Here is a 24,158-nt window from a genome sequence, read left to right as displayed (position 1 = left end):
TACTTCAACTATTAATGACATGACAGACCTCGTTTGCCTTTCTACTCTTTTGACATATATTCATACAGCTTCCAAGATACTTCATGCTTCTCCATTTTTTTCATTTTGGCATTTTCAATCTCCTTTGCTCATTTCTTCCTTATCGCCACATTCTTTAAAGGTCACAGTACCCCCAGAATCTCTCTTCTGTTTCCACTCATCCAGTATTGTGGTTTTATAAACTCTAAGCAGATGACTCCCTTATAATGATATAAAAAACTGCTTACTTAATATCTCTCCAAATGGATCTACTTTAACATGTCCACAACTGATCTATGATATTTGCTCCTCACCTTAGCTCCTCCCAATCACTGTCACTGTAAATTCCATAATTCCAGTTGTCCAGACAAAAACGCTGGCTACATCTCTGATTCCTCCCTCAGGCCTCACAACATAAGCAAATTTCTTATCATCACCTTTAAAATCCATCTGCTTTTCATCACTCCCATTGACATTTCTCTGGTCCCACCAAAAATCACTGCTTCTCTGAACAGCCAACCCATTATCTTTCTCATAAAGTGTGATCTTGTTAAAATATGAATAAGACCCTCCCATTCTCCTCGCAAAGCCCTCTAATAGCTTCCCATCTCATTGGAAGTAAAAGCTAAAGACATTATGCCTTATGCTTCACGTGATGTCTTTAACCCAACCCCTTTTCTCTGAGGCCACTTCCCGCGTTCAAGTGATTCCCCTGCCTCAGCCTGGGACTACAGGCGCCCACCACCACGCCCAGCTAATTTTTTGTATTTTTGGTAGAAATGAGGCTTCACCATGTTAGCCAGGTTGGTCTCGAACTCCTGACCTCAGGTGATCCACCTGCCTCGGCCTCCCAAAGTGCTGGGATTACAGGCGTCAGCCACCACTCTCGGCCTCTATTTCTTATATATACAATGCCTCACAGCAGGATCATAACAAATATTTGTTGAGTAAATAAATGAAGTTCCCAACTAACTTCTAGGAAATAATAATCCATAAATCACACAATCAACAACGTGTAACAAACCGAACACTATCTATATAATAGCTGAAAAGCCAGGATTGGTGTTTTGATTTTCTAGCTTCATAAAGATCAAGGCAGAGGACTTCCCAATGAAAATCAGATAAAAGTTGAATATCATACTTTACCAAAAAATTCAATCTATTTTCAAGGTATTTATTTAAAAAAAAAAAAAAAAATCAGCTATCGGCCAGGCCCAGTGGCTAATACCAGGAGTTCGACACCAGCCTGGGCAACATGGTGAAATCCTGTCTCTACTAAAACACACAAAAAAAGTCAGGTATGGTGGCGCACCAGTATTCCCAGGAACTCAGGAGAGGCTAAGGCAAGAGGATCCCTTGAAACCGGAAGGAAAAGGGTGCAGTGAGCTGAGATCGTGCCAATGCACTCCTGCCTCAGCAATAGAGCAAGATCCTGTCTCAAAAAAAAACATGCAAAAAACACAGCTATTGTGCCTGTGATGAATGTGAATTTGGAGCTGATATCATATGCCTGCTGTAAGGACATCACAAACACCAGTTTATTTCTACAGATGACTTTCTCCTATTTACTCTTTCAACATTCGCTCTACAACTGCAGTCTGGGTTATTTCCTTCCTGAAGAGTAGGCTTTAGTCATTACATTTCCTATAACTTACACAACTCTAGACTCATTCTACCCAGTAAAACTGATTTTTGCAGCATTCTAGACCTGCACTATCAGTCACATATGGGCACTGAACTTAAATGTTCTATTGAACAGCAAGCAATGTTCTAGTTTATTGCCTCCACAAACTTCCATCTACCGCTTATATATAATTTCCAGAGTCCAGTAATCTATAATTTACTCAGTCTATTAAAAAACCCATAATTCTTAAAAACTCTGCAAAACGACTTAGCACAAAGGGATAGTTACATATCTCCTATAACTACAGAGCAGGATGGTGGAATTATAAGAAACAGTTAAAATTTTCAAACAGTATCAGATGTTGTACTCAGAGTCTTGTTTCCAGAATATATAACGAATCCTACAACTAATCCTACAACCTAATACAAAAAATGGGTAATAATCTGAATACATTTGCGGAAGAGTAAACAAATGGCTGGGCTGGGCACGGTGGCTCATGCCTGTAATCCCAGCAATCCTAGCTCGTTGGGAGGCCAACGCAGGCAGATCACGAGGTCAGGAGATCAAGACCATCCTGGCAAACATGGTGAAACCGCGTCTCTACTAAACAATACAAAAAAATTAGCCGGGTGTGGTGGCGGGCACCTGTAGTCTCAGCTACTCGGGAGGCTGAGGCAGGAGAAATGGTGTGACCTCAAGAGTCAGGGCTCCTGAGATCGCACCACTGCACTCCAGATTGGGTGACAGAGCGAGACTCCGTCACAAAAAAAAAAAAAAAAAGGGGGGCTGGAAAGCACATGAAAAGACATTTTTAAACAAAATGCAATTAAATCCTGACTGATACCACTACACTCTCACTAGACCAGAATGGATAAAAGCAAAAGACAGATACGAATGTAAGTGGAGGAACTGGAACCTTCCACATGACTGATGGGAATATAAAAGGGAACAGCCACTTTTGGCTGTTGGTCAGGTTGACCATATAATCACCATACAACCCAGCACTTCTCCTAGGTATATATACTCAAAAGAAATGAAAACACATGACCATACAAAAATGTGCATACCAATCTCCATAGCAGAATTTGTTTGTTTTTTTTTTTTCTGAGACAGAGTCTCGCTCTGTCGCCCAGGCTAGAGTGCAGTGGCGCGATCTCGGCTCACTGCAACCTCCGCCTCCCGGGTTCACGCCATTCTCCTGCCTCAGCCTCCCCAGTAGCTGTGACTACAGGCGCCCGCCACAAGGACCAGCTAATTTTTTGTATTTTTAGTACAGATGCGGTTTCACCGTGTTTGCCAGGATGGTATTAATCTCCTGACCTCATGATCTGCCTGCCTCGGCCTTCCAAAGTGCTGGGATTACAGGCGGGAGCCACTGCACCTGGCCATAGCAGCATTTTTAAAGATGTACCAAAAAACTCAAATGTCCATCAACCGATTAAAGAACAAACAAAATGTAGTAACCATAAAATGAAAGAAGTACTGATACATGGTACAACATGGATGAACCATGAAAATATTCTAAGCAGACAAAGCCAGTCACAAGACACATATTGTATGATTCCATTTATATGAATGCCCAAAATATGCAAATCCACACAGAAATAATTTGTAGTGATAGAATATTCTAAAATCAGATCATGTTCCTAACTGCACAACTCTGAATTTACTGAACTGTATACATTAAATGAATGAATTTTATGGTATATGAATTAAATCTCAATAAAGCTAAATGAAGGAAAGAAAAAGCAACACCAGGCCGGGTGCGGTGGCTCACGCCTGCAATCCCAGCACTTTGGGAGATCACACCACTGCACTCCAGCTTGGGCGACAGAGTGAGACTCCGTCTCAAAAAAAAAAAAAAAAAAAAAAAAAAAAAAAAAAAAAAACCACCAGCTGGGCGTGATGGCTCACGCCTGTAATCCTAGCACTTTGGGAGGCTGAGGCGGCCAGATCTCGAGGTCAGGTGTTCGAGACTAGCCTGCCCAACATGGTGAAACCCCATCTCTACTAAAGATACAAAAAAAAAAAAAAAAGAGTCGGGCGTGGTGGTGCGTGCCTGCAATCCCAGCTACTCCGGAAGCTGAGGCAGGAGAATCACTTGAAACCAAGAGGCAGAGGTTGCATCGAGCCAAGATCTCACCATTGCAATCCAGCCTGGGAAACAGGGTGAGACTCCATCTCAGAAAGAAAAGCAACACCAAAGGAGGCTAACAAAATCTACCTGAAGAATGCCCTCAAGAAGATTCATAAAACACCAGGATACCTTAGTGTTGGGTAAAAATGGAATCAGACCACTCAACTCAGTCATACAGTAGATTGATTGAGACCCAAATGCCTCTCCTACAAAGAAATATCTCCCACCTACTAAACGAGTCTAGGACACAGAAGAAACTAATCTAAAAGGAATACTAAGAAATAAATATTTAGCAAAATTTAAGTCCAGCCAGATGCTGTAGCTCACGCCTATAATCCCAGCACTTTTGGAGGCCAAGGTGGACACACTGCTTGAGCTCAGGAGTTCGAGATCAGCCTGGGCAACATGACGAAACCTAATCTCTACTAAAAATACAAAAATTAGCCAGACATGGTGGCACGCGCCTGTAGTCCCAGCTACTCAGGAGGCTGAGGCAGGAGAATTGCTTGAACCTAGGAGGCAGAGGCTGCAGTGAGCCGTGATGCGCCACTGCACTTGAGCCTGGGCAACAGAGCCACATCAGGTCTCAAAAAACAAAAAACAAACAAAAAAGACTAATAACGGATTTATCCCGAAAGTGTATACTAATCCATGTCACCATCTAAAATCCTTCTGGCACCTATATGTATGATACACAGGTTCCCAAAAGAAAGATGTAACTAATAGTGGAACTGTGAGCAAATCCAAAACTTCCAAGCCCACAGTGCCCTCTCCACCTAAAATGACACCTCTCAGAGTCATCTGTTAGCTTTTCAAAGTAGCCTAGAAGTCTCCTGCTCTCTGAAACACATGCCTTTCAATGCAGAATGTCCCCAGTTTTCAAACTTCAAATAACCTTAAGTATTTTGGCACTCTCTCCCTTCATACATATATATAAACAAACCCATCTCTCAGGTACAGTGTTACTCAAAAACATCTGAAAAATAGAAAAGGTCAAAGTGTCTGCTAATCTAAACTCAGTAAGATGAAGGTTCTCCTTCAACCCATATTCTATGTTAATCCAAAGCCTCAGGCTTTGTGTGCCCAGAACAAAATTAGGGCGATTAATAGTTGAAGAAATGATGGTTTGACGGGTCTGTCTTGAATTTCAATGGTTTCACATTTCAACTAATTTTCTCTACCAAGATACATTCCTAGAAAAGTCAGGTAGAATAAAACCAGCAGCAAAATTGCTTGTCTCCTCGAAATTCTGACAGCACAAACTGTGAAACCTCCCTTCATGTAACCATTAATGGCATAATCTATCATCTACTGACAAAAGATAAAATCTCAGCTTTTGACTATTATTTTCCTACAAGCACCTACTTTCATACCTTTAGTCCAACCAATCACATCAAGACCAATCTACTTCAGAAATTCTCCCAACCTCCTCGCCATTTAACACATCTTTTTCCTCCAGCCACAGGGCTGTTTCTAAAATATCATCTATAGGACACAATCCCAGAACATGTAATACAAAGCCCTTTACCACTAACATTCTTTACAATTTTCTTTTACAGCTGGCTGCTCCCCAAACACCTCAAGGCCCCTCACAACTCAATCTTTGTTACATGTGTCATCTTTGACCTGTGAGTTCTTGAAGATTTGTCTATTTCTAATGCACTGACATATTAATATACTTAGCCATGGAGTAATAACAGCACTCTGAAAACCTCTAAGAATTTCATACTCCAGTTAAGTTATATACTGTATTACTAGTCATGCACCACATACGAAATGTGCTAAGTTTAAAAAGTCCTCAGAAAGACCATTGAACTAAACCAGTCTTTTTGAACCAGGTTTCTTGCTCACCAAGTATTCACCATGTCTCCACTGTCATAATAAAGCCTGTTATCAAACCTGCCAAATTTATTGGCAGTTTCTATTTCATGTCGCCCAAAGTTCTGCAAATAGGAATTAAAGAGGCCAGGAGCAATGGCTCACATCTGTAATCCCAGCACTTTGGGAGGCCGGGGTAGGTAGATCACCTGAGATCAGGAGTTTGAGACCAGTCTGGCCAACATGGTGAAACTCCGTCTCTACTAACAATAAAAAAAAAAAAAATAACCACACATGGTGGCAGGCACCTGTAACCCCAGCTAATTGGGAGGCTGATGATGCAGAAGAATTACTTGAACCTGGGAGGTGGAGGTTGCAGTGAGCCGAGATCGAGCCACTGCACCCCAGCCTGGGCAATAGAGCAAGACTCTGTCTCAAAAAAACAGGGAAAAAAAAAAAAAAAAGGAGAGAGATGAGAAGACTCAAGAAAAGAGCTGACAGTAAATCAGTCTCTGTGAAGGCTAGCAAGATGTCCCACAATGACTGAGAGTTCTTTTAATTCTAAAAGGTGTCCATCCTCAGGCGTAAGAGTTATCTTTTGAGGCTGGTAGCACCAGAGGTGTTTCATCTATGTCTCTAACTGGCAAGTATCCTGTTGTAGAGTCCACGAGATATGACAAGAATGACTGTCCATTAGTCAGTGATGTATCCCTTTTCAACTGTAGTGTCGCATCCGTTTTCAATCAAAATGTCATTCACATACCATAAAATTCACCATTTAAAAGGGTGCCACTCCATGGTTTTTATTAGTTCTGCAATATCACCACTATGTAATTTGAGAACAATTTCATGGGTGATCAATTTTAAGGAAAGGGGGATTCCAACTTATTACAATCTGAAGAAAATATATCTAGTTTATCTATATCTAGATAATAGTTTTAGTATGAAAACACTAGTATTTGTGGCACATATGTGGCACATATATCAGAAAACACATATAGATCAAGCCTTTTATGAGAAATTTTTAAAGAATTATAAGAATAGTGCCAGGTTGGGCCAGGCACAGTGGCTCACACCTGTAATCCCAGCACTTTGGGAGGCCAAGGTGGGTGGACCATGAAGTCCAGGTCAGGAGTTCGAGACCAGTCTGGCCAACATAGTGAAACCCCATGTCTACTAAAAACACAAAAAATCAGCTGGGTGTGGTGGTGTGCACCTGTAATCCCAGCTACTCGGGAGGCTGAGGTTGCAGTGAACCGAGATCCGCACCACTACACTCCAGCCTGGGAGACAGCACGAGATTCGTTTCCAAAAAAAAAAAAAAAAAAAAGTACCAGAGTAGCTGTTGACGAACATCAATTTCATGTATATGCCAGCCTACCTAAGGACTTACACACCTATTTTTAGAGTACTTCCCAATCTGGCTTAAAAGACTCAATAACTATAGCTTTGAATACTTGTGCATTCCCAACATTGTGATAAAACTTCACTTTTATTACAACACCTTTCGCAAAACAAAACCAGTGCCTTCAAATGAATATTAAAAGGGGGCTAGGCACAATGGTTCACACATGTCATCTCAGCACTTTGCGTGGCCAAGGCAGGAAGATCCCTTGAGCCCAGGCGGGTGGACCAACCGAGGTCAAGAGGTCAAGACTGGCCTGGCCAACGTGGACAAACACTGTCTCTACTGAAAATACAAAAATTAGTTGTGTGTGGTGGTGCATACCTGTAATCCCAGCTACCTGGGAGAATGAAGGAGAGTCGCCTGAACCCAGGAGGAGGCAGAGGTTGCAGTAAGCCGAGACCAACCCACTGCACTCCAGCCTGAGTGCCAGAAAAGACTCCGTCTCAAAAACAAAACAAAAAAAAAACAGTGGACAGTGATTTTTACTCCGATTTACGTAAGAAGACCCAGAGCTTTCACTCAGAGCCAATTTCCCATCTTCTTTTATTAAACAATTTAACATAGTCAATGCAGTATCGCTATGTTACCATTTAGAATAAAATTCTAAACCTTATAATGAATCTTCAGAATGACTTCTGAGAAGATATTAATACCATTTTTCTAAGTTGTTATTCCACCAGGTCATACCCAACCTATTTCCCAGGTCCAAACTGACCTAACATTTTCCAAACCAACAAAAAACTCCTGTATCTGCCCCTCTCCCCACTAACCAAACACTCCTCCCCCTTTCACCTTCATTAACATCTATCATAAGACACAGACTCAATTCCTCAATTCTCCAACCCAACTTGAGTAAGTTCCCATCATGTGGACACCTCCTAAAATTCATTTTCCCAACAAAGATCTCAGTACTCTAAAAGTCAGCTCTTTGCCAGCTATTATCTAGTTGCTCCACTAGTTATCAGTAATCATTATCTACTGGCTGACATTAGAACAACAGAAGACATTACTTTTCACTGACTATAATATGCAGCAATATATCAGACAGTAACTACTAGTATCAGCTGGTGCAAAAATAATTGCGGTTTTGCTTTTTACCGTTCAAAGACGTGTCAAAAACAGAATTACTTTTGCTCAAACCTAATATATTGTTGTCTACTGAAAAACTGAAGAGGCCACCAATTTAAGACCCGATGGCACTGGTAAGAAGTGTGAAGATATTTCTGCAAACGTGACTTCTTTAGATTCCCTGCAGTATATATCTCATTGTCTCAACTAATATTTTCCAAATTCCCCGCTCAAATTTTCAAATTTCCCCATTCACAATGTGCCTTGCCAAGAAAAGACTTTTAATGAGAACTATTTTCAAAAAGACTGTCACTGTACACTGCTAGAACTTGATACACTCATAAAAAACATCAACTAAGAGTCCATGACATCCCTGAAATTATACCAACGAAAGTGTGACTTTATTAAACTGGTCTGATTTGAGCCATGACAAAGAAATAGGATAATAATACACAGAAACACAACCACATCCTTAATCTTTTATTAATGATTCTCAACTCTGACTGGACAAAAGAATGCATAGAAAGCACTGAAAAATATACTAGTACTTAAGAAAGTCTGCATAAGACCAGTTGTGTAAGAATCCCTATAGGAGAAGTTGGCATGAGTATTTTAAATGTGGTCAAGCAATTACCATGTGCTGGAAGGGTAAAGGGCAGATGCTTCAGACAAACTCACTGGGCTTCAGTGCCTTCAAGACACCTGACCAATAATTAACCCATCTATGCCTAATGTTCCATTACTGGAATGCTAAGCTTGTCGGAGTTATTTATATCCTACTGCATTAGGTCATTACCAGGGTCTGATTGCAAAAATTCAAAAAATTGCAATCTCAGGAATAAATGGGTTAAGTTCACTAGTAAAGAAATGTCCTGATTTATTTTCAACTGTAAGTTCTGCATTGATTTTTATTTTATTTTTTGAGGAGTCTCACTCTGTCACCCAGGCTGGAGTGCAGTGGCACGATCTCAACTCACTGAAACCTCCACCTCCCAGTATCAAGTGATTCTCCTACATCATCCTCCCAAATAGCTGGGACTACAGGCACACGCCACCACTCCTGGCTAATTTTTGTATTTTTAGTAGAGGCTAGGTTCCACCATATTGCCCAGGCTGGTCTTGAACTCCTGACCTCGTTATCCACCTGCCTTGGCCTAAGTGCTGAGATTACAGGTGTGAGACACCGTGCCCAGCCGATTTTTATTTTTTAAGAATTTCAAAAATTTCAACAAAAGTAAAAATAAAGAATTACAAAACTCCTTAGTTTTCAAAATGTTCACACGTAACTATAAAAATCTGAGGAAATGGCCGGGCACGGTGGCTCACGCCTGTAATCCCAGCACTTTGGGAGGCCAAGGCAAGTAGATCACCTGAGTTCGGAGTTCGAGACCAGCCTGGCCAACATGGTGAAACCCAGCCTCTACTAAAAATACAAAAATTAGCCGGGAGTGGTGGTGTATGCCTGTAACCCCAGCTACTTGGGAGGCTGAGGCAGGAGAATTGCTTCAACCAAGGAGGCGGACGTTGCAGTGAGCCAAAATCACGCCACTTCACTCCAGCCTGGTGACGAGAGCAAGATTCCGTCTTTAAAAAAAAAAAAAAAAATCATGCCGGGCGCGCTGGCTCACGCCTGTAATCCCAGCACTTTGGGAGGCCGAGGCGGGCAGATCACGAGGTCAGGAGATTGAGACCATCCTGGCTAACATGGTGAAACCCCGTCTCTACTAAAAATACAAAAAAATTAGCTGCCTGTGGTGGTGGGCGCCTGTAGTCCCAGCTACTCGGGAGGCTGAGGCAGGAGTATGGCATGAACCCAGGAGGTGGAGCTTGCAGTGAGCTGAGATCGCGCTACTGCACTCCAGGCTGGGCAACAGAGCAAGACTCTGTCTCAAAAAAAAAAAAAAAAAAAAAAAAAAAAAATCTGAGGAAACCACTAATGTCAAATGAAAAAAAACATTTTGATGATGCATTAAGGATGCTCAACCACAGCATCTTAACATGGCATTCAAGGCCATGATTTAGAAAAAGCTGTTTTTTTGTTTTGGAGGAAAGGGAATATGTTTGAAAACACCTTTGATGTTCATCACCACAAACCAGAAAAACAAAATGGTTCTCACTAAATAGTTGTTTAGTAGAAATACAAAACATTTTAACATACCTATCATAATAGTCCCGTTGAAAGTCATAGTCCAAGTCAAAAGAGGAGCTGAAAAATAAATACCGAAAAGGGTTAATTTGGAAATGTTGCTACTAATTCACAACATCAGGTGAGGGGAGAACCATGCCAAATAAACCACAACAAATAGATCAACAAGATTAGCACTGAATGATCCCCAATCATTCATACAATAAATCACTCAATTCCAATCACCTTAGACCACTGGAAATGTAGCGGTCAAATTGGTAATTCAGGTTAAAATTCGCTAAGATTTCCACATATGACATAGCTAAACTAAACACTGAAAAACAGAATGGTAAACTAAACATTCTTATACCACACTTCTTCCCTTACTCTCTAGTGTCTTTCTTAGAAGCTCAACGATCCTGTAGAAGTATTTCAGGTTATGCTATAAATATCAAACTACTCTTTAATATCAATAGCAAAAACCTCAGGGATTTTTAATTCTCTAGAAATTTTCTCTAGGGCAAAAAAGAGACATATTAACACAAAAATAATAAAACCTTATTTATACACAGATAAAACACAGTACACTTAACCCTCCCCACATCCAGAAAACAGAAAGAGAAGATGCCCACTGATGGACACAATGCAGTTATAAATAATAAAGTTCCGGACCTGAGTAGAGGGGACGGAGAAGGGTGTTCTGTTACTGACCCGTACATCTCCGCTGCAGATCGTTTCACACCTGCTTTTCCTCGGTTCACTTTTGGCTCTGCAGCCAGGTTAATATCTGAAAAACAAAAGCAAAAATGTTAATGACAACTTTGTATCCGGGTAAAACAAAATACAAAGTTTATTTTTTTTTATTTCTGAGACATAGTTTCACTTTGTCGCCCAGGCTGGAGTGCAGTGGTGCCATCTCGGCTCATTGAAACCTCTACCTCCCAGTTCAAGGAATTCTCCTGCCTCAGCCTCGAGAGTAACTGTGACTACAGGCGGGCACCACCATGCCCAGCTAATACAAACTACAAAGTTTAGAAAATCACAGAGATACATAAATTAGGAAATATGGAACAAAACAACTCATCTTTCCTTAAGAAAGGTTCTCACTGTCATACAAGCTGAAGTGCAGTAATGCAATAATGGCTCAATACAACCTAGACCTCCGAAGCTCAGGTGATCCTCCCACCCAAGTAGCAGGGGCAGGGACCACCATGCCTGGCTAATTTTTCTATTTTTCATAGGGATGAACTCTTGGGGTCAAGTGATCTGCCTTGACCTCCCAAAGTGCTGGAATCACAGGTGTGAGCTATCATGCTCAGCTTCATCTCTCCTTTTAATATTAAAAAGGCTCACAAATTTTTACAAGGCTAAGACTTCATCTTCCGTTTCTTTGTAGTCTGTTCTGTACCATTCAAGTGTTCCTGAGACATAACATTAAGTCTGTCTTTGGTACTCCCCACCCTCAGATACCACTTTAACTCAACTCTCCCCACTCAAGGCACTGACTGTTCACTCAGTTACTATTACAAGAGAAAACTATCACTGGTTGCCTTTCCAAGAATGGTTCAGTTCATTCCAATTATTACAAATGTATTAGAATGAAATATATTAAAATATATGCCAATTCACAAATTAACACATAGTGAAGTGTGACAACCTCAAATCATCCTCAAAGTCAACTTCAGATTTTCCTTGTAAGTAAGGATTAGCTGTACTGCACGTAAAATATCCTGGGTTAACAACTGCTTTCTGAATAATTCATCAATTGCTTAAACAATCTTTACACACACCAAAAAAATAAAAGAGCAAAGGAACAACCCTAGTTTTCAAATACAATTTGTAACACATATGCCCAGCTCCCTACTCTGCCACCTACTGCCTACCAAACAAGAATTTATCTTCTCCTTGTTCTAAAAAGCCCATGTCAGAAAGCCAAAAACTCTCCAAAATTCAGTTTACCTTCCCAGTCATGCTAAAGCACTCAGTCAATAGTAACTCCATTTTCATATATACTGCTTTTATTAAAATGAGCTTCATTTTAATATACAAATACCCCAAAATATACAAATTCCAAATTCCACCTCAAACCATTAACTAGTTGACTGTGGGTATTTTTTAGATTTGCTCTGTTGCCCAGGCTGGAGTGCAATCACGTCTCACTGTAACCTCCGCATCCCGGGTTCAGGCAATTCTCCTGCCTCAGCCTCCTGAGCGGCTGGGATTACCAGTACCCAGAACCACGTCCTGCTAATTTTTTGTATTTTTAGTAGAGACGGTTTTTTATGGTGTTAGCCAGAATGGTCTCCATCTCCTGACCTCGTGACCTGCCCAACTCAGGCCTCCCAAAGTGCTGGAATTACGGGCATGAGGCACCGGACCTGACCAAATGTGGGTATCTTAAACTTAATCCTTTTTATTTTCCCTTTTTATACAAAAGGAGCTCATCAAATGACCAACTGAAAACTGACTGAGGCCAGGCCCGGGGGCTCATGCCTATAATCCCAGCACTTTGGGAGGCCGAGGCGGAAGGATCACCTGAGGTCAAGAGTTGAAGACCAGCCTGGCCAACTCGGTGAAACCTCATCTCTACTAAAAAATACAAAAATTAGTCAGGTGTGGTGGCGCACGCCTGTTAGTACCAGCTACTCGGGAAGCTGAAACAGGACAATCTCTTGAACCCGAGAGGCTGAGGTTGCAATTAGCCAAGACTGCACCACTGCACTCAAGCCTGGGCAACAGAGCTAGACTCCGTCTCAAAAAAAAAAAAAAAAAAAAAAAAAAGGATTGAATATATTATCTATTTGCCGAACACCATTACATGAATAATCTTTAGGTTTTGGTACATTAACCTCATTTACAATTCTGACTCTGAAACCATATAAAGTGTTTTAAAACTAAAGACAGAATTAAATTTCTGAAAAAGCAATCCAGTAAGATGTAAAAACAATGAAATAGACCCAAATTATGTATCTGGTTGGTTACATATTATCAAAGAATTGTTTCATGTAACTCTAACCTACCATGCTTTGAGTCAATATACATAGTAGAATGTATACAAAGAATAACCAAATCACAAATATAAAATTGAAAATAATCTTAATTTTGTAAAAACAAAGTTGTGATTATTTTGAAACTGAGGCACAAAGTACACATAAACTGAGAAGTTAAAACAGACATCTAGTACAACTAATCAAATAAACATGTGGACACTGGATTCTGGCTTGAATAAACCAAATCATAGGTAATAAGTACTCTGAGGTGTCATTACATTTTAAAAGACAAGAAAATCTAAGACTGAGCCAAACTGCAGTCGGCCCAAGGGATGGAGTGAAACCCCAATGAGGAGACAAGCAGTCAACAACACTAGAGGGCTCCTCCAGTCTGCTGTGGGCAGGACACAACCATTTAGGCAACGTTTTTACGTTGTGAAGTGTCATTCCCAGCTCCCCCTACTCACAATTGCCAAATGAGAGTTGTCCTAGCTCTACTACACAAAATGGTACAATGAAGAATATCCTTTACTTAGCCAACTATAACTATAAGCCTAATATATTTTTATTAGGCTGAATAGTTGCAATATCCAGAATATCTCAGGCTGTCAGTTTTACAGACATAAAAAAAAAAAAATGTGAATCGAAATACTCAGGCCTGAATTAGATCATCAATGAAAAAATTCACTTAACGAAGACCTTACCTAAAACCTGGCCAGCAATCATTCTGCCATCCTCTCCTGCTACAGCAGCCCGGGCATTTCTCTCATTAACGTATTGAACGAAGGCAAAGCCCTTATGAACGGAGCAGCCCACAATTTTGCCATACTTCGAAAAGATTGCCTCCACATCAGATTTCTTGACCACAAGAGTGTTGAGATTCCCAATGAATACACGGGAGTTCATGGAGCGAGGATCTGTCTTGTTGGTAACGTTGCTGGCCATTGTGTTTGATGATGAGGTTTCTCACAAAGGCGAAAACTGTAAAGCAAAAAAAGTATACAGGTGAACCGATGCTAAAAACAATATTCCTTGATAAAACATTCTCCAGTCTCACTCTGAATCACTGTTAACTGCCCGGAGTATAGGGCAACTTAAAGGGACTCACAGCATTAAGTATATATTTGCTAATAAATTCAGAGACTCTAGCCTCTGAATATATTCTAGAAATTCAACTTCTTCCTCTTCATTCTATTCCAGCAGCACTAAACTCTAAATTCTCGGGAAAAAAAAATTCTCCCTGGCAGATCATTGGCAATATAATTTCCTTGGACATAATTCCAAGTGGCCCTCCTCTAAGTACTCAAGCAAATTAGAATTGCCTAAATTCTCTGACACCAGTTTCTGCTGTTTTTCACATTACAGGTCATGCTAACTATTCCCTGCCATCAATAATCTTGACTCAGTACCGGTTCTGTATATATACACACAGCATAGCAAACGTCCAATCTGTCCCAAGCCATTCATTAGCTAGATTAATATGGATAGCTTAAACTTACCCATTAATTTTCTTCGAAAGGCAATAAATAGAATCAATTCATTTACACTGGAAAAACCTATTTCCAGATACTTCAATTACTCTGCAGTATGCGTTAGATACATTAAGTATCAATACCATCTTTTTACAGACTGCAGTGACTCCAAGGCTACTTTTTATATGACCTAAAACATAGGACATTCAATAACATCGGATGGTGATGATGATAAAACTAGCCAGTGGAACTTGGCATGAATCAAATTAAGGATTGGGGAATTAAAGAAAAATATACAACTTTCCACGAATTATTTAAAACCAAAAATTATCTGTCTTTATGTATGTGATGGAGGCTCAATCCTATCATAACAACATGAAGATTCACTGGCCGGGCGTGGTGGCTCACGCTTGTAATCCCAGCACTTTGGGAGGCCGAGGCAGGCGGATCACGAGGTCAGGAGATCGAGACCACGGTGAAACCCCGTCTCTACTAAAAATACAAAAAATTAGCTGGGCCTGGTGGCGAGCGCCTGTAGTCCCAGCTACTCGGAGAGGCTGAGGCAGGAGAATGGCGTGAACCCGGGAGGCGGAGCTTGCAGTGAGCCGAGATCACACCACTGCACTCCAGCCTGGATGAAAAAGCGAGACTCCGTCTAAAAAAAAAAAAAAAAAAAAACAAACAAACAAACAAAAAAAACAATATGGAGATTCACAATGCCATCTCAGGTCCTGTATAAGCCAAAATGTTTTATTTCATTCTTTTAAGCATTTTGTTTCCTGCCTCTTCCCCCTCCAACCCCCAATCTTGAACAAGATTTAAAAACATTCTTAAGATTGATTTCCCCTTCATCCCTTTGAAAGGTACTGATGAATCAAGATTCCAGTATTTGTTATCCTTCCAATCCTCAAGTGAATCATGACAAACTAGTTCTCACAGATGATGTAAAAAAGTCTAATGTATACATATATGTACATAAAAACAGGTAGTATAACACCATTTCATATATACATGACTCCTATCATTCTGATGCTTAATACAGTCATTTAACAGGCAGTACTGATTTAAAAGCTCAAACAAAACTTCACTTCCTTCCAAGTATTTCTGAAATTCAAAAGTCTGTCTTTATGTTACTTTCTAAAGTATATCTTTACAAATGTTCTTAATATTTTAACACTAAGCAATAAAAATTAACAAACAGTAGCCACTGAAATCCACCAACAGCCTTTCAGCTATGAAGTATGCCAGAAAGTCTGAGGACACTAAAAAGAAGAATTAAAACAAAAATTTGCATTGAGGCCTAACTGGTTTCAGATACTACTGCTGGTTATTAAGATTTTCTATTATTACAAGTGGAGGTATAATCTGGTTTTAAGCAACTATTTTTCACAAAATAGGTTTATCAATAGAAAATATAATCTCCATAGGTTTACTGAGAAGAAATTACCAGGGGTGAGGGGCTCCGTAAGCCAACACAGAATACTGAACATAAGGGAAAAAACCCATGAAACCATAGTCCAATGTTCCAAATGGACATTTGCAAAATATACAGATGTGAAAGGGGTACCCTTTGGAATCACAGACAGAAATAGATTTAAATGACCATTTCCTCAATTTTCATAAGTCTGAGTACATAGTTAGTACTAATCAGGATGCACAGAATTCATATCCCACGGCATTTTTCACGTGTATCAGGGCTTAATTCTCTCAAAGATCTACACGGCAAAAACTCAGTGGAAAAGCATCCAGGCATACAAGTAAAAGGATGCTAGCAACAGTTATCTCTGAGTTTAAGGATATGATTTCTCACTTTCTTTATGGTCTGGTTATTAAATTTGCTACAAAAACCATGAACTACTTATTTTAAAAATACAATAATACCAACTTCCAAAGGTTGCCTAAAATTAATAAAATACCCATACTTACTATGAGGATTTAAATTCAAGATGGGGGCAACAGTAAAAACAGATGTACTCACAAATACCGATTAATTCCACTCTTAGTAACGTATCCTCCTAAGGAATGAACAGTCACTACAAATTTATTCATTTTGGGGGTCAAATATTTACTAACCATGTGCTGAGTACCACATTCCGAGGAAAATCCAGGGCGCAAATAGTAACAAAGACTGTCCTGAGAGCTTCCTTAAATTCTAGTGGTATCGCTATTTCAAATTTTATGGAAGAGGTACATTTCCTGAAGTTTTAGAAATAACCAAATGATGTCAAGTCACGCTTCATCCTACTTCAAAATTTTAAGGTATCATACAGGTGAAATTTCCATAAAGGGAGGACGATACTGTAATACAAAGAAACTTCTGGAAAAGAACTGGGATTCTTGGAAGGGGGCAGCAAGAGCAGAGTAGTTTTTGAATCTCTGACTCCCAAAAGAAGACTCAAGATGGCAAAATCACTATCCTACAGACAGCATTTAAATCAAAATTCCAAAATGCAAGGCAGTAAAGGCAAGCCAGCATATATGGTTTCACTGACTGTGGGAGAAATAAAAGATAAGCAACTTGGAGAATAAAAGACTTAGAAATACAAGAATACCAAAATAACCAGCAAGTATTTATTGAAAAGCAAGAACAACGAAATTTTAGAAAAACAGTTAAACTTGGAAGTTTTACCTGCTCTAATAGTGGGTGAGCACAAGGTCTTCAATAAAAATGTGTGAAGGTGCAAGAGCAGTTTCGTCCCTGTAAAGTCTCATAAGTGAACAAACCCTATGTGGTTGATTCCACTGCCAATCCCTTCCTGTCACCAAAAGGTAACAACCATTCTGACTTTACTAGCACTTTCTTACTTTTAAAATAATTCTAGTGCCTAAATGTATAACTGTAGACATTCTAGTCTTCCCAGAAAAATAAACGTGATGCATTTAAGGCATTTTTGTAGATAAGTTCCGCTTCTATTACATTAGGTTAAAATTTATCTGTTTAAGAATCCAGGGTATTGACCTGTGGTTCCCCAGTCTGTAATTTTCCAGAATTGATACTCTCAGTACAATTCCACATATTCTTCTGTAACTCCTGAAAGTGGCAGCTGGGACCAAAGGCTTACTCAGCCTCATCTGCAATATTTTGTCAAGACTACCTTATCCTACAAGTGGCAATACCTTTTCGCGGTGTTATTGATGCTTAAACAATACCATTTCTCTCTAGGTAGTATGGTGTGGTTTCTCGAGCACCACACCTTTAACATGTTATGCAGACTGTTGTTAGAAATTCTAAGAACAATCCCTCAGTTCTTTCATGTAACGGGTTGCCAGCATCCTTTCGTAGTAGTACAATAGTTTTGATAAGTAAAACAAACGCCTTGATCAGATTTTTTAAATTTGAGCTGGAGTTTCACTCTTGTTGCCAAGGATGGAGTGCAATGGCGCAATCTTGGCTCACTGCAACCTACACCTCCCGGTTTCAAGTGATTCTCCTGCCTCAGCCTTCCCAGTAGCTGGGATTACAGGCATGCACCACCAAGGCCGGCTAATTTTGTATTTTTATCAGAGACCAGGTTTCTCCATGTTGGTCAGGCTGATCTCGAACTCCTGACCTCAGGTGATCCACCTGCCTCCGCCTCCCAAAGGGCTGGGACTACAGGTGAAAGCCACTGCGCCTGGCCCTGATCCCATTTTCTTGCCTTAATTGTTACTCCTTTACACTGGAAAGTGTAAAAACCACTTGTAGAATGAAAAGGTCTGCTTTTGCTTTTTGCCTTACACAGATCTAAATTACTTGGTCATATTCTATATGAATTTTTATAACAGAGTTCTAACAACTAACAACCCAATATTAATAAATGTCCAGCAATAATAGTCTTTTAAAAATACAACTTCGAGTGATGTGCAAATTATAATTTGAGTCAAAAAGACAGTATCTGAAAACGTACAGTACATAGGAGACATAAATTACTACATAAAAATCATGTAAGGACAGACAGTACAAAAACACATCAAAATATCTTAAAATGTTCTGTGGGTACTCTGCTTGTGATTAATCTTTACAATCATTTTCATAGTTTCTCCGTATTTCCCAAATTCACTACAATGTACATACAAGCTTGGGATTTTTGTAGGAAAAACTCATTTAAGTCAAACAAATATTCCTTAAAACAGAAAATTCATTTGGTAGAAATTTTAAAAGGTTAATCACATTAGTAATAATAATCCGAGTCTTAATGCACCTGCATATACTCAAATATTTTGAGGTCAATGCCCCTCATCATCTTATTTCCCCTCTTCTAGTTGAAGGGGTCTAGAATTTTTCTTTTTTTAATGCAAGCTAACCCAGGGATCCTACTCTATCACCATTTACTAGTAGGTAATAGTTGAATAATGCTGTTAGATAATAAAGTGGCATTAATTTACATGAACTAGATTTAACATTAAGAAATCTGGGGCTGGGTGCAGTGGCTCAGGCCTGTAATCCCAGCACTTTGGGAGGGTGAGGCGTACAGCTCATGAGGTCAAGAGATCAAGACCATCCTGGCCAACATGGTGAAACCCTGACTCTACTAAAAACACAGAAATTAGCCAGGCATGGTGGTGCGTGCCTGTAGTCCCAGCTACTTGGGAGGCTGAGGAAGGAGAACCACTTGAACCCAGGAGGTGGAGGTACCACTGAGTCGAGATTGCGCCACTGCACTCCAGCCTGGACGACAGAGGGAGACCTCGTCTCAAACAACAACAAAAACCAAAAACTGAAATCTTGATGGAGAATAACATTTCCAATTCATGAATCTACAGTTCACATATTCCAAGCCGGGTGAGGTAGCTCACACCTGTAATCCCAGCACTTTGGGAGACTGAAGGCAGGCGGTTCACATGAGGTCAGGAGTTCAAGGCCACTCTGGCCAACATGGTGAAATCCCATCTCTACTAAAAAGACAAAAATCAGCCATGTGTGGTGGCATGCACCTGTAGACCTAGCTACTCGGGAGGCTGAGACAGGAGAATGCACTCCAGCCTAGGCAACAGAAGGAGACTGTCTCAAAAACAAATATACAGTTCAAATATTCCAGCTTCCATTATTTGTAAATCAAAAGGTTAAATACTTAAAAGTGAAGCAGTAGTCTAGTCACATTTCCAGCCAGGCACTTTGGGAGGCCGAGGCGGGTGGATCATGAGGTCAGAACGAGACAGTATCCTAGCTAACATGGTGGAACACCATCTCTACTAAAAATACAAAAATAATTAGCAGGGTAGGGTATGGTGGCACGCACCTGTAGTCCCAGCTATTCGGCAAGCTGAGGCAGGAAAATAGCTTGAACCTGGGAGGTGGAGGTGCAGTCAGCGGAGACAGCGCCACTGCACTCCAGTCTGGGTGACAGAGCGAGACTCCGTATCAAAAAAATGAGAACCTTAGGTGCTATTTCTTTCTTAAACTCAACACTGTCATCAAAAGCTCCGTCACGAAAAGGATAGACTTTAAAAACCTAAAATTAGGCCAGGCACGGTGGCTCACACCTGTAATCCCAGCACTTTGGGAGGCTGACGCGAGCAAATCACCTGCGGACAGGAGGTCGAGACCAGCCTGGGCAACATGGTGTAACCCGGTCTCTACTAAAAATACAAAAACTAGCTGGGTGTGGTGGTGGGTGCCTGTAATCCCAGCTACTTGGGAGGCTGACACGGGAAAATCCCTTGAACCCGGGAGGTGGAGGTTGCAGCGAGCCAAGATCATGCCACTGCACTCCAGCCTTGGCAACCGTGTGAGACTGGGTCTCAAGACAGAAAAAGGATAAAAAAAGAGGAAAAATAGTGGTAGCACTCAAATTTCTATTATACACATAAATGCATTTGTATATTATATACTATAATTTCATTACAGGTTCTTATTCTTGTTTTTAATCAAAGGATCACCAAAGACCTGTTTTACCTAGAAAACAAAAGTCAAAACCAGGAATACTAAGTTATTTCTAATGCCCAAAAACCTGTGTTTTTGTCTGATATGCTTGTTTTGTTTTACCGTATGCTCTATCCTGAAGCAATAAAAGCAATCTGAGATTTTAATAGTAGTGGGAAGGACAAGAAATTTCCTGAATATAGAAATTCACCTCTACTCGCACTCTCACCATCCCAGCCACAGCTTAAAAGCAAAAAATAAGTAAAAACTCTATTAAACATGGAGTCAAGCCTTCAGCTTCCTTTTTTTTCTGGACACTGTATGCCAGCTTTGATAGAGTTTAGGGCATAGGAGATCAGTGCCACTCAACCGAACTGTTTTCAGTATATCTTGGCTTATTTAGTGCAAAAGTACACAAGTTAAACAAAGTACAAGATGTTTCTACTGGGCATTTATTTCAGCAAGCCCTGGCCACCTCTCCACATGGGTTAATCACATTATACTTAAACCATTAGTCGAGGAAAAAAAAACTAAATATGCTGTCACTTTCACTTACCAGACATTATCTCACACTAGAGACAAAGGAAAATATATATTACCTCAGATTTGGAAATTCAAAACCCTGCCTTTACAATTTCCTTTATTACTGTATCTTAAAATCTCAACTAGGCCAGGTGCGAAGGCCCAGGCCTGTAATCCCAGCACTCTTGGAGGCCGAAGCGGGTAGATCATGAGGTCAGGAGTTCAAAATCAGCCTGGCCAACATGGTGAAACCCTGTCTCTACTAAAAAGACAAAAATTGGTGGTGGCAGGTGCCTGTAATCCCAGCTACTCGGGAGGCTGAGGCAGAGAACTGCCTGAACCCAGGAGGCAGAGGTTGCAGTGATCCGAGATTGCGCCCCTGCACTCCAGCCTGGGTAACAGAGCAAGACTACGTCTCAAAAAAAAAAAAAAAAAAAAAAACACACACAAAAAACCCACCACAACAAAACCTAAAGGAGCCACTGCATTCAATTCAAATTAAATGCCAATTCTATATACTAAATATGCTATATATGTAAAATTTCCCTTTGCAGAATTTCAAAGACAAAAGTGACACTAGATGGCAGCAATGAGTTGTCAATTTTCTAAACGGTTTACTCAGTCTTCTGTATTCCAAAGTTTTCAGTCACTCACAATAGTTTCTGAATACTCTTTGGATACTATAAATTCCTCTGCATACTTGGATGATCATCATTTGATCTAAGTTGTTGAAGACACTTCAACTCTTATTTTGCCTATTTAGGTCCAGCTACCCTATCCCACATTACTCTCTGTCTGGTCACCATTTTTGTACTGCTTCCTATGGATCTTATTGCTTTCAACTACTTCCCTCTGGCCTCTTCAGAGGCCAACAATGCCTGGAAAAATGTGCATTTTAATTTGCTGAACTGCCAGGAATCATTAGCTCATTTAATCAAAAACAGTATCTCAAGGTAAATAAATACTGCGAGAGTAATCTCTGAGAAAATAGTAGTACCTGGTGATATTACTAAGACATTTTCAGCCTATGAAGAAACAAAGTTGGCTACTTTTAGAAAACATTATGCTAACTGCTATGTTTAAGTATTATAACTAAGAATACCTAAGACCTTGTACATCATGGGGGGGAAATGAGTAATTCAATAAATGGTACTACTAGGTAGCCATCTTTTTCAAAAATTGGAACCAACCTCACTCTAAATCCTAATATAAATACAAATCACGTAAAAAAACTGCATATGCAAATGTCAAAACCCAAATGAAATAAAACTTAATTCTCAAAAGAGTAACAAAATTTAAAAATGGCAGGAAATCCAAACAAATGGATCATAAATATAATAATATATAATAATAAGGTGTGGGGCCAGGCAAGGTGGCTCACGCCTGTAATCCCAGCACTTTGGGAGGCCAAGGCAGGAAGATCACCAGGTTAAGAGGTCGAGACCAGACTGGTCAACATAGCGAAACTCCATCTCTACAAAAAATATTAAAAATTAGCTGGGCGTGGTGTCATGCGCCTGTAATTCCAGCTACTCTGGAGACTGAGCCAGGAGAATCTCTTGAACCCAAGAGGCGGAGGTTGCAGTGAGCCAAGAGCAAGCCACTGCACTCCTGTCTGGTCGACAGTGCAAGACTCCATCTCAAAAAGATGTTAAGACACATTATTTAAAATTTATTTACATTGGTGAGGATTACACCAATTTAACATCTGAGAGTACAGTCAATGCATGCCAAAAGGGCCAGGTAAAACTTGGTGAGTGGAGTACAGGATTTGCAAACAGATTACTCTCTATAATTACATAGGGGGAAAATGTACCTTTACAATGAAGACCTGGAGGTCTCAACCTAAACTAAGGGATTAAAGTTACAAAGTTGTAGGACAACCTAACATTGCATGCCTCCTGATGTGACACACTTAAACACGCATTATCACCTACGCATTATTCTCAGCAAGCTATTTTCTAGAATCTATATATGGGGTAAACAATCAGACAATTTCAAGTTTGTGGGAAATCACAATACAACTGGTTTGGACATCTCAAAAAAATAAAAACTAGGGGCCTTTTTCTAGATTAAAAAAGCAGTGCCGGCATGGCCAATATGGTGAAACCCCATCTCTACTAACAATACAAAGACAAGCTGGGTATGATGGCACATACCTGTAGTCCCAGCACTTGGGAGGCTGAGGCAGGAGAATTGCTTGAACCCTAGAGGTGGAGGCTGCAATGAGTCAAGATCGAGCCACCTCATTGTCTCAAAAAATGGGGATGTAGGGGGGTGGGGGAGACAGTGTGTGAATTCTGATTGAATACTAGACTGGGGAAAAGAGACATTTTTATCTAGATAATTTTACTATGAATTGTTTACTTAATTGATGTTCATTATTGTTTTGATAATATTTTGGTGGCATATATTTCCTTCCTAGGAGATGCAGCCACATGGAAGCTCCTAACTTCAGTGTGTATCATGTTTGCTTAAGTATCATGTCAACAAAGTTTGAAATCATTCAGGAGAAAAGTGTAGAGAGCAAACGTGGCAGTTGCTATCTGAAGAGTGGGGCTTACACAGGAATGGCTTATTCTATGTATGTATATATTGTGTTCAAAAGTTTTCTTAAGATGCTATATATAGCAGATTCAAAAATGATATATACCAGATTGCACATTTCACCAAATTTCCAAAGTAAGATTACATCTTTTTTTCTGTCAAATCTGCTTATGTAACAATGATCATGCAATGAAGTGAAGGAAAATAAACTGGCATTTCCATTGTTTTAACTAAGTAAACCAGTACACGTTTTGTAGGTTCATATGAAAATTCTCAATAAAAAGTATCAAGCAATGGGACGGTAGGTCCCTGTATCTGTATTCATTAAGCAACTGAGGATATTCAAGTACTCCCATGTTTGCTTGGAACTAAAAATGTAATCTTTTATATACATCTGTGACAAAAGATACTTGACAGCCATTAAACAAAAATGTGGTAGAATACTTATTGACTGGAAAACATCTACCACGTAGAGGTTCTAACACTGTAATAATTACATATTAGTAAAATATACATATATATATCTGTAGCTATTTAAGACAGAAGAACAAAACATAAAAATGTTGATGATGGTTACCTTTGAGTGC

General features: G+C 39.9%; 1 protein-coding gene across 13 annotated transcripts in view; it reads right to left on the bottom strand.

The window, feature by feature from the left end:
* The window catches only part of HNRNPC (heterogeneous nuclear ribonucleoprotein C), a 59,172-nt gene that overhangs the window by 10,482 nt on the left and 24,532 nt on the right, over positions 1–24,158 (bottom strand). For 9 of the 13 annotated variants that reach the window (XM_030803089.1, XM_030803082.1, XM_030803088.1 and 6 more), the window contains 3 exons: positions 13,893–14,169; positions 10,871–10,985; positions 10,232–10,279 (listed from right to left, as the gene is read on the bottom strand). In XM_030803089.1, the coding sequence (XP_030658949.1) occupies positions 10,232–10,279; positions 10,871–10,985; positions 13,893–14,133 (404 nt within the window). In that variant the 5' untranslated portion in view covers positions 14,134–14,169. The remainder of the gene's footprint in view (positions 1–10,231; positions 10,280–10,870; positions 10,986–13,892; positions 14,170–24,158) is intronic. The other 4 variants (XM_030803091.1, XM_030803093.1, XM_003260774.3 and 1 more) reach the window with 1 other exon arrangement.

The sequence above is a fragment of the Nomascus leucogenys genome, chromosome 22a (genome assembly GCF_006542625.1).
Source record: "Nomascus leucogenys isolate Asia chromosome 22a, Asia_NLE_v1, whole genome shotgun sequence".
In the NCBI taxonomy this organism is placed as follows: domain Eukaryota; kingdom Metazoa; phylum Chordata; class Mammalia; order Primates; family Hylobatidae; genus Nomascus; species Nomascus leucogenys.
This window is presented reverse-complemented; position numbering and strand designations above follow the sequence as displayed.